The sequence below is a fragment of the Pterocles gutturalis genome, unplaced genomic scaffold (assembly GCF_000699245.1).
Source record: "Pterocles gutturalis isolate BGI_N339 unplaced genomic scaffold, ASM69924v1 scaffold52137, whole genome shotgun sequence".
NCBI lineage: Eukaryota > Metazoa > Chordata > Aves > Pterocliformes > Pteroclidae > Pterocles > Pterocles gutturalis.
The window spans coordinates 8,474-20,035 of NW_010112174.1; the positions used below are offsets into that span (position 1 = coordinate 8,474).

Here is an 11,562-nt window from a genome sequence, read left to right on the forward strand (position 1 = left end):
TCCATGAAAGACAAGCAGGTCTTGCCCAGAACACTGTTTCACAAATGTCCCTAAATATAAATAAGGCGGAACTAGGATGAGACCTAACAGGAGCGTCCATGTTCAGAAAACAAAAAAGGAAAATGCATGACATCTGCAAATCAGCCATATGGAAAAGATTAAAATATCTCTTTGTCAGACTCTAAAACCTAAGTCATGAAACCTGAAGAGCGAGCCACTGTGTCACTGCCACTGTTTGGCATCCAGCACTTACTCTGAAGATCAACGTTAAACAGTTTTGTAAGAGAAACAAAGAAACAATGTCCTAAGTGCCAAACCCAAAACGTACTGAAGTAAAGCATAGCAATACTTTCTGAGAACACAGTTCCACCAGGAAAATGCTTTTCTTGGGATGAAAATCCATTTTTAATAGAACACCAAAAAAGCCTCTATCCTTAGATAAAGATCTTCTATTTTCTCATGTCCCCGTCATGTTAGCTGTTCAGCAATGATCCTCCACAATTCCTGTAGGAGTGGAAAAAATACATACAGGTATTTTCTCAGATCAGGAAGTTGCAATAATGAAAAAGTTCAACATGCACACTTGAAGACAAGTTTTAAGACACACCCTATACTTCCACTTATAGATCGTATCCATCCGTTGATGGATACTAAATCCATCTATGTCATCTCCTAGAACAACCAACAAATTATTTTTCAGAAAGAGCAATAGAACTGATTTCTTCATTCTTGTAGCATGATTTTTTTAAAATAATTAGTATCAATCAAATAATTTGTTTTAAAATAATTTCATTGGTCTGCATGACCTTCTGCAGTATTTTGACTGACAATATTGCTCTTTTTCTTAGCCTGTGTTGACAAATGTTTTCAATAATGCTAGTAAAAATACAACTGAAAAAACAATCAATTTACTGAGGAATCAAGGTCTCATAAATGCCATGCCTTACACAAACACACATACTTCTCTAGCTGTTGGATAGTGAAGATGAAAAACAGACCACTTCTGTAGAATAAATCAATATACGCTTTGTTTGCTGTACAAAAGGTTAGTAAGCAGACTATCACATACTCTTCACCCTGACATCTTGAGTTGTGGCAATATACTTCATGATGAATAAAAAACTTAGTTGTTTTTTTAAAAACACAAATATTTCAAAGACCAGTAGCCTTCCGCAAAAAGGCTAGGGGATGAGTTTACATATTTAGGTATAATCCAGGTTGCATTTATATTTTTGTAAAACTTGTTTTCAAGTTTTGCATGCACATTTTATGTCTGGAGGTATCAGCATTAAGTAAAATAAATCAATCTCATGAAGTAACTGTGGCCCCATAATCTTACTATGCATACATACTGCAGAAGATACAGCAATAGTGCACTGACTAAAGAAATATCATTTCTTGGTAACAGATTTGCAATACAGTACAAGATTTGCACGTTCTCTAAAAAGATCTGTTAGATTGTATTGTTCTAGAAGTGAGCAAGCTATTAACTACCCTACATAATATTCGTCAGAGCAGACAATTGGGGAAAAAAATAGAGAAAGAGAACCGTAAGTTCTTGGGAGAGAACTACAAAAATTGTATCTGACATGTTTCTGAATAACAGAAGTTTACAGCTAATCCACTTCTTCATAAATATTAGAACATTATTCCCTGAACTGGGAAAGGAATTACCAAAACTATGAAATGAAAGCTCTTTTACAAGCAAATAAATGAGAAAAGATATTGGTCCCATTTTCTAGTCAATCGCAAAAAATGTATTTTACAAAGTAAGACAGATTGTACTCATTTCCTCAAAGGTTAAAACACAATGTAAGCCACTGTACTGCCGGTGACAGAACAGGGTATGTAAGCACAAACAAAAACCATTTTAAAACAAGAAAAAGCTAAATGGAAATAAGTGAAAAGGTAATGTTTATTCTCCTGTTCTTACTTTATGTTAAGTAAACAGCTGAAAACTAATTTGAGATGATTAGCCCAGCACATTACATTTATTTTAATGAATGCCACTTACCAACTGCTCAATTCGTTCATAAATGAGAAACTGGCAGAAATCAAGCTTAATGGGCTCCACAGTATATTTCATTTTTCTATCTTGGAGGTTCTCCAAATCATTTAGAGTATTTCTAAAATGAGTGTAGGCTTCACATGTAACATCCAAGTGTCTTAAAGTGAAATTCAGCCTGGCAAAAGAATATTTAATTTAAAATCTCTCTCTTATACCGGAATCTTAAATAGCTATGTAACTTTCCTCAGCTAATGGAAAATGCGGGTCTTCTCAGTGTAATTAGCTTAGCCAAAAAAAGTAACCACCCCGCTATTCCTGAGAAGCGGACAAGACTTATGTTAGCATCAATACACCCATAACTCTTGGATGAATCTTTTCATTGATTTTAAAGCACTTTGCCACAACAGAATCATTGGCTTGACTTCCTGGACAAACAGTTGGCAACAAATCATATGAATGGCTATTGCTGACGTATCTCCAGAGATTTAAGCAAAGCCTATTTATATATTAGTTTATGAATGGACTGCAACACATGACTACTTAAAAACATTCAACGATTCCTTGAAAGAAAACACAAGAGAAACTGTTACAGGGGTACTCAAGCTGGGAAACATATACCCTAATCCCTTCATTCCACTCTATGACCTCAAAAATATAGAGCAAATGTTGTCAGGCATTAAAGAATTAGTTTAGCCACCAGTTTAAGAATCAGTTTAGCCACCTATATATAGAGGTTATCTGCTGCAAGACAAAGGTAGGACAACAAAAGCCAAACTCTTGTGGAAGTCAAATCCTGAACTGATAAAAATTAAGGACGTATAAAAACGCTTGTCCTGAGCATATAGTGTAGCCTGTGATGAACTACAAAAACAAACACAACGAAAATCAGAAGTCGACCTTCAATCAAATCAGATGTTTCTTCCAAATAAAGAGCACTAAAAACTTCACGTGCTTTATCTTAAGTTCTTAGTAATCCTTACCTCTTTTCTAATGCTAGGTAAACTGTGCAACAATTTCTCAAGTTGTGTGTGATTTTATATAGCGTTCTGAACAAGGCATCTGTCAGGTCATCATCATAGAACACTAAAAAAAAGGATTAAGAGCATAAAATATGTTATTTTGAAGTGTATTATCTACTTAAGTCTCAGGTATGAAACAACAACAGGCCTTAGTTTGATTATTCTAATCAAACAAGTCACTATTTTAACTAAATCCCAAAGTATATTTTTAACAGCAACAATTGATCCCGTAAGTGCATCCATTTTTACTATTTATGTCAGGCTTTCTTTAAGATTTCTCTTGTATCAATGGGAATCACTTCTGTCACACAACTTAGAAAACTTTAACAAGATTTCTCTCAGCCTGGAAATATCCTACTGCAAGGCTAAAAAAGACAGGATATCACAATGTACCCGGCCTCATTTCTTACAAAAAACCAAAAAAGGCAGTAACGAATATACCACTATAACCGTATCTCCTTGGAAAGCAGTCTTGCAGCACCTTTCAATGTAACTAAAAACAATCCTCCTTTATTTATATATCAAAACAACAATGGTTTTCCTATACGGATAAGCTAGCCTGTCATTTTTCAGTCTTGCACTTAAGCAAGAGCAGAAAAAAAAGACAGTGATACCCAAAGGCATAGGCTCTATGGGCAAGTGCAGCATCTGAAACAGTTTTTCACATTATAGATTATATTAGTCTACTCACCTATTTATCATTATTTGCACAGAGGTTATCTGATGCAAGACAAAGGCAGGATAACAAAACTCTTCTGAAAGTTAAATTCATCACTTACTTGTGATTATATTCTTTGAGTAATTTATTTAGTCACAAATAATTACCACACCAAATGAAAGAAAAAGCCCACAGTTTTCAACATCTGTTCTCCTATTGCTAATTCAGATTGTAAATACAATTGTTTAAAAAAAAAAAATACAGGCAGGAACACCTAAAGCAGAGCTTTGACAAATTAGGTGAGGATCTGACCTATTAGATTTTAAAAGCAAACTAGGTATGTTTAAATTATTACTCATAATGCTCAAGTGTTTGATTTAAAAGCTTACTGTTTATATTTTCCTACCGTCAGCTGCCATTATCACAGTACAGTGGTCATGCAAATCAGCAATCTCTTCTTCAGACCAGCTGTAAGGAGCTTCAGGATCTGTAACAAAGAATATGGCTTTGGTGTACATGATTAAATGTATCAAACGATCGGTAGCTGGAAAAAAAACAACTGCTGAACTCCCACGATCATTTGCTGCTCCATAAATGGAGCACCCCACTGAGGTGAATCAAAACCTCCCCCTGAGGTTCTCTGAGCATTCTCTGAAGTTCTCTGCAGTCCTTTGCTTTCTCTACGTTATGTCCAATCTTCCCAAGGCTGACTGGCAAGAGTAAGTTTTCTTTAACTTTAGGATTTACAAACAATTACTACCCTGTAGTGAGACCACAGATTTAACTAGATTAAAATAAATACTGCCTTAAATAAAAAAAAACAAATGCATCTTTGTATAAGTTTTGATTAAGTTTCCTACTTCACCATGCTTTTTAAAATTTAGACTTTGTTAAAATATACAAACTTTATCTGAAAGTCTAAAGAAGACATGCAGCCTTTTCAACCGGCAGTATCAAATACCTTCACTAACTATAATTTTTTGAGGTCTAAGAGAGGCTTTTGAATGTGTAAATGTTTCTACTTGCTTAAATAGTTCTATTTTTTTAAAGCATTACATGAAATCCAACTGAAGATGTAAAAATTTATGAAGTAGGCTTCATATAACCAAGTGCTACAATTTTTAGTTGACATCGCAACCACTAGAAAGTTTTAGTGATCTGCTTTACTATCATTAATTGTACTTCAAATGTTACTCAAGTTAGTTGCCTTTATTTTGCTAAAAACAGCAGGACACATTCCCTTGGCAAACATTTAAAATACAACACATTCATCACTACGTTTGGAACAAGTATTTATACATCTTCAACTCATCACCTACTCTCCCCACCACCCTTTATAGCTCTGTACTCATGCACTCCTAAACCATGCAATACCTGGATCAAAATCTGGATTAGAGTAACCCAAATCCACATCATTGTGCCTGGATTGCATTATCACCACGTAACAGACACATCTTGTTTGCACCTCTGGATTTTGATTTAAGGAAGCCACAACTTGTCTATTCTTAACCTGTCAGCAAACCCTTCCTTATTCATTCACATGGCTGCAGCTGAAGATAATCGTATACTTTCAATTATTTTTCCAGAGGTGTATGTTCTAGAAGACTAACTTCATAAACAACAGAATAAGCTTTTCTTGATGGCTCTGAAAAAAACCCCAAACAAAACACCAAATCCTATCTGAAAGGACCCATTATAACCACCTACCAGTGCAGAATTCATCTTTCAGCCAGTCCAGTTCTTTTACTTTAACTTCCCCTCCTGTGGGTGAAGAAAGATCACATCAGTCATAAATGGCCTTTCAGACAGCAAAAAAAGCAAAAGTAGAGAGTCAAAATCTGTTCTGAAACAAGTGATGAGTATCTGAGGACACCTGAAACAAGCAAAGTTGAACATCAAATCATTTACCGTAAAAAAAAACAGTTACCCACTCACAAGAGAGCAGGATGAACTTAAAGTTGTAAAGACAACCTATATGCTCTTTCACATGTGTCACCTACAAAACACTTCTTTCCAGAGTTCTGCCTCTGTCATGTACACTCTGTTTATGGGACCCTTGGCACCTGGGTATCTGTGATCCTCCCTAGTACCCCAGTGAAACTCGCACAATGACTGTGTAGGAACTACAGCTGGTCTTAAATGATGACAAGAGAAAAAGTATTTTGCTCCTCTCAAAAGGAAGCTGTCCCATTATGGATGACACATAGATATCTTGCATCTTTCTTTTTAAATGAGTCACTTTTGACCACGACAAAAACTCAGCCAGGTAGCCAATGACCGTGCTGTTTAATCCCAAAGGAGTTTGTATCTAGGCAACTGCACAAACTGACTGTAGAGCACTTACTTCCTGGCTCCATCAGGTGTTTGTTCAACGCAACATTATGCTCACACATGGCCAGAAGGTCTTCACCAACATCTGGAAAAAAGTGATAATGATATTAAAAATAAAAATATTTTGCATGGGCTGTGCATGCCACTCACCTCTCAGGCTAATACTCTAAGTTTCTCTCAAGCTGACAAGATTAAAGAGAATCCAGAGCAACTCTACCCACTGATGATTACTTCCGTAGTATCCTTCTTGATTTGTCTTCCAATACTAAGCTCTGAGTCACCCTTGAAGAAAGTAGATCCCCATACCACCTATTTTAATCTAGGCACACTATCTTGAGTTCGCAGCAATGTATGTTGTAATTTGCTTTTAAACTCCTGTGCTTAAAAGTAGTCCTGCTTTTTCAACCTGTAGAGAAGGTTGTTATTTTTCAATAAACAACACAAGTTTACACACATTAATAAAAAATTATTAACTAGAACTGAACGGATGAGGATGAAAATACCAGGATGAAAGCACTGCTTCCTGAAGTTCATGAGAATATTTAACTGAAAATAACTGCCTTACCTGTGCAATAAACTCTCTTGGCAACAGTTCCCATGATAATGCTTGTAATTCCAGTGCCGCCTCCAAGCTCTAGCACCGAGCAACACCTGAACGTGTCCCGTTTAAATATAACGTAATCAGCAAGAAGAAAGGCTGCACGCCAGACCTGTGGATAAGAGAAGCAGTTAAAACTGAGTAAATTCTGAAGCACAATCCGTGAACAGCAAGATACTACAAGGCAGGATACATACTTGTTTACCAACATCTTCTAAGGGGGTTGCCATAGTATGTTCTGTGAAAACAAAAGTAGAGCAGAAATCATTATCTCAAAATGTTGTTCAAATCAAGTGCCATACTGGCAAATTTGAAAATCAAGTCATGCTTCCCTTTCAAATACAGAACTGAGCACTCTTCATTCTATATAATAATGCCAGATAATGGCAAAACGCCCACTCTAACTAAGGAGCACTGAGTTTCCCATGGCATACTTTTGCCCAAATCACTTCCGGAGAAAAACAGTACATTTGTAAAATATTTACAGTATCACAGTCTTATGTTTGTTTTATTATCTCCTTTCACTTAACAGCTGCTGTTCCATTGCTAACGAAAACCTATTTTTCTTTTGTTTTACACAAACATTTATTCCAATTCTCCTTGACTGTAAGCCTACTATTTACCTATTTTAACAACATCACTGCAAGTGTACTCCTGTTCTTCGTCTTCAAAAGCATCTTCTTGCCCTTTCATCAGAATGACAGGATACACTGCATCCCTCAAAAGAGCCTCTGCTTCTAAATCAGAGGCACTTCGAGGTCTTCTGACCACTTCCAAGTCTCCATCACTATCTAGCAGAGCTTCTACTCCTTCAATACTTAATTCTCTTTCTTTGTTAAAATTATTCCAATCCTTGTCACACAGTTCATCTCCACTTCTGTATTGGTGGTCTCTTTCTGTTGTAGCTTCTCTGACAGATTTCTCAGATGCCAAATCTTCTGTGTTCCAAAGGATTTTGAAACACGACAGGAATACTGTAAGAACACAGGGGCGGGGGGGAAAGTTAAACACCAGGTAGGAACAGAATCTATGTGCAACTTACGCATTCACGAAATTTTGGTATGCATTTCACATATTAAAAATCTAGAGGATTAAAAATCATACAGATAACTTGAAATATAGTTCAACTTGCTATGAAGAAATATTTCCAATAAAGTTCTGTCAGTAGAAATAAAGGAAACACCTTCACAGCCTACTTGCTGACTCAGCACCTACTCAGTCACAATGCACACTTGCATCTGATTTAGTAGCACTTATTTTAACAACTGGCAGAAGGTTTCTTATATCCTCCAAAAAATCTTCCATTGAGACACATTCAAACCAAACTGAAAGAAGAATTACTACAACTTAGAATATGTTTCTTTCCGTTAAGATTCAATTCCTATAAGAAACAAATGTTCAAGTAAAAAGTAGAATTTTTTTTACTATTTTAAAAGTCTTTAGGAATTCAAGCAACTTCAAGCCTTGAAATCAGCTTCATATGAGTATGAGAGAGCAGAAATAAGCTCACGAGAGACAGCTTGCAGAAGCTGGACATACTGACACTTTTTTTTTTTAAAGTCTTCAAATTGCATCTCTGAAGAGATTAAATTAATAAGGCCATTGTTCTCAATAAACTAATTAATTAAAAACCTTCTGTAACCATCATCCAGTGACATCAGCATCTATTACAAATTTGAAGTTATCCAAACATGGACCTTGCAATTTTAATTATAGGAATTGGTATTGTCCAAATCCAGCACATAAGAGAGAACACAACCATTTGTCCTTCTACCTACAGTGGACCTCAGCTCTTCAGCAGCACGTAGGCACTGTGCTTGACTGAACGGGCCAGTCATGGAAGACAGAACATGGAATTCCATTCACCTACTCCGGGATGAAATCAGTGTTTGTAGACAACTTAGGCTGCATGCTATTATTCCAAAATCACACACAGTTTATTGAGACTTGAGAAAGATAGCCAAGAATATGACTAGTGAAAAAGGTCAATATCAGCAAGATTCTAAGAAGAATGTCTTAGAATTATGTTCATTCACACCAAAAGGGAAGAGATAAAGTGCCTGCCACCATTGCTTTCAACAATTTCACAATTTATGGAGTTCTATTCCAGTTTCTTTAGAAAGCAAGACATTCAAGGTTGGTCTACTGTAACCTGAGAGAAGTCCTTCTCTAGAGAGAACATTTTCAGATAGATCTAATAAAATCTTCATTGCCTATCCTAGCATAAGAAATTTTTAAAGTCACCTACTGTTTGCATGACAACCAGATTAAACCAATTTGAATATTTAGCAAATTGGAGGATGCCATCAATGAATGAAATGCTTTTGTTCTCCCAAGTCCATTCTGATCCTCTGCATGTTCTATAGTATTTCAAAGCAGCAGAGACTAAATCCCTATGAGGTTCCCTAAAAACCACCAAAGTGACAGTGGTAGATAGTCGTCGCATTTGTTACAGTAAAAGCTGTCATACTACAATCCAGTTCTTGTCTTAATAAATAATTTCCCAGACCATGTACATTCAGAGTAAGTAGCACATGCTATCATTCCATTCTGTTGAAAGGTTCTTTGCATCAAGCAAAATCACAGAAAACAAATGTCAAACAGCATGAAGACACACCACAGCATTAATTACCTGGTTTTGACCTAATCAGGGTCAAAGTTATTATCCACTTCTTCATCAAGCCTACTTTTATATTTTTTTATACTGTCATATGCTGGAAGAGCTGGAAAAGTTATTCTTTTTACGTCACAACTGGGTCTGATAAAACAATTAACACTTCCGTCATAGCAGAAGTGGTGCTCCTCTACAGAACACTTTACCAGCAGGTTCAAGGTCAGTTTCCTTGACAACTTTATAGAAGCCTAGAAGCTGGCAATCAGTCAGAGGCATTTGCCAATTCATTTCCACTACAGCCTTGACTCTTCAAATTATCTAAGTCAGTTGAAACCATGGATATTCTGAGTTTTCTTGTGGCCAATTCTTTCAAAGCAAACCAAACAAAAAACCTGAAAAAGAAACAAAGCCATTGGGCTGCTCTGGAATAGATGGCACATCATCACACAAAAATTTGATAAAAATTCATAAATTAATTACTCATTATTTTTATTTTAAACTTAAGTTCACTATGTGAAACCCCTGGCTTGTCACCTTTTTTTTTTGTATGCAAGAAACATCCCAACTTTTTAACACGATTCCCAACGTGCTATATTGAGATTATAGATAAATGAACAAATAAATAAATAAAATTAAACCTGCAAGTTAATTTGTTTACTTCTTCTCAGAAAGTAATTTAAGATTTCTTTTTTAAGATAGGCTGTCTACAAATTTTACTTTAATAATTTTCATTTCTGTAATTAACTTTGCGAGGAGAATCCAGCTAGCCCTCTTCCTAAAGACTGAGTAGGAAGTGATTCTGCTTCTAACGGGAATAAAACATGTAATGATTAACATCAACCATTCAAGAGAGGATTCAGACATTATGAAGATACAAATATACACTTTAAAATATAGGCCCATCAGTCTAAACATCATTACCTGGTTGTCCAACTGCATTCAACCGTACCATGAGACGTCTTTTGTTTGGACAGTGTAAGTGAACATCAGAAAGTACAGTGTCACTTTTAAATGTGGGGTTATCCATCTCCTTCTCTGCTGCATCGACCATGATGTGCTGGTGAGAGGAACATCTACAGTACCCAAACAGTCCCCTAGGAAGTGCTGTCACAGAGTGATTCGATATTCTCTTAATAGGTGGCAAGTAACAGTTTTGCTCAGCATGATAACCTCATGACACAGTTTCTGAGAAGACCTCAGGCAAGATGTGCTCATGCAAGCTCCACCATGCTCCAAGACAGCAAGTCGCACATCAGGATATTCAACCTAAAACCAAGCACAGACAGCTTTTAGTGACATCCTGACACTGTCTGAACATTGCTCCAGCAATATTTTATAAGATAAAAATCAGATTACACTGCCCAATAAACTTGTAATGCTCCAAAGCTCTTTTACAATGCTGTGAAGAATCATCAAATACATAATTGGTGCAGCTCACTGGCAGACACTGCGTATTTCAGCAAGAACTGCTAATTAGCTTGTGTTAAAAACCAACCCCTCTGAAAATAACAGATGTTATCATGAATGCACAGACTTGCAATGCTAAGTCAAGGTCTTCAGTGGAACATAAGGCCTTGTGTGCACAACTTTGCCATTTTAAGAGATCTTGTTCTTCATAGAAACCTCTGAATTTTCTCAGAAATGGACACAATTACCAAATGTATTATCAGTCCCCCAAATTTTGTAAAAGGAATATCTTCCCTTCCTGGAGAAAACTCAACTCCTTTTACAGGCCTCCACTAATTGGGCAGTTAATATCTCCTGCCTTTGGTGCTCTCTATTCTTCCCCAGAAAAAAAAATATAAACACTGGAATAATCCTCATTTTTTAATGTCCAAGGCCGAGTTGTCTCTCTGTCCTAAGACACAAAAAAATTAACTACCTCTTATGAACAGAAAAATAAAGAGGGCATTTATTTCCCTATGTTCTACAAAACTTGACGTTTTGTGAAGAGTATGTGAAACACTGATGAACTATAGATCTGAAAACAAAATTTGTATCTTTAAAACCTGAGATGACAAGCTCAGATCACACAGAAATCACCAAGCACCACATGCACGGTTCAGTTAACACAGACACCCAGGTCTCACCAGCTATGAGCACCCCTGATGCCCCTTATGAAAAAACTGACGATGCCATTTCCTATGTTGGCATCAGTAGCTTGGAGGATTAAGCTATTTTTTTTATTTTATTATGTGCTTGTGATTGAACAAGATCATAAATACATAAGCTCAAGATGCTTCAAGTTTCCACAGGCAGCCTTCATAACTTTAGTCACCAAGTTCTATTAACTTTCACAAAGCCTAACCCAGCCTCCAACCCTGCTCTTTGCCA

General features: G+C 36.3%; 1 protein-coding gene across 1 annotated transcript; it reads right to left on the reverse strand.

Annotated features, from left to right (window-relative positions):
- Positions 1-468: 468 nt before the first annotated feature.
- Positions 469-10,279, reverse strand: METTL22 (methyltransferase like 22). The gene is made up of 10 exons (XM_010073934.1): positions 10,150-10,279; positions 7,238-7,588; positions 6,812-6,852; positions 6,582-6,726; positions 6,030-6,101; positions 5,393-5,446; positions 4,092-4,172; positions 2,989-3,091; positions 2,015-2,183; positions 469-504 (listed from the first exon to the last, which is right to left on the reverse strand). Exons 1-10 carry the CDS (start codon positions 10,277-10,279, stop codon positions 469-471), a joined length of 1,182 nt encoding a protein of 393 aa, XP_010072236.1.
- Between the last annotated feature and the right edge of the window lie 1,283 nt (positions 10,280-11,562).

Coding starts and splice junctions, on each gene's coding strand:
- METTL22 (XM_010073934.1), bottom strand. CDS start 10,279: ATGGTCGATGCAGCAGAGAAGGAGATGGATAACCCCACATTTAAAAGT. Junction 6,727..6,811: donor TAGAAGATGTTGGTAAACAA/GTATGTATCCTG, acceptor TCTTATCCACAG/GTCTGGCGTGCAGCCTTTCT. Junction 505..2,014: donor ATGAACGAATTGAGCAGTTG/GTAAGTGGCATT, acceptor CCACTCCTACAG/GAATTGTGGAGGATCATTGC.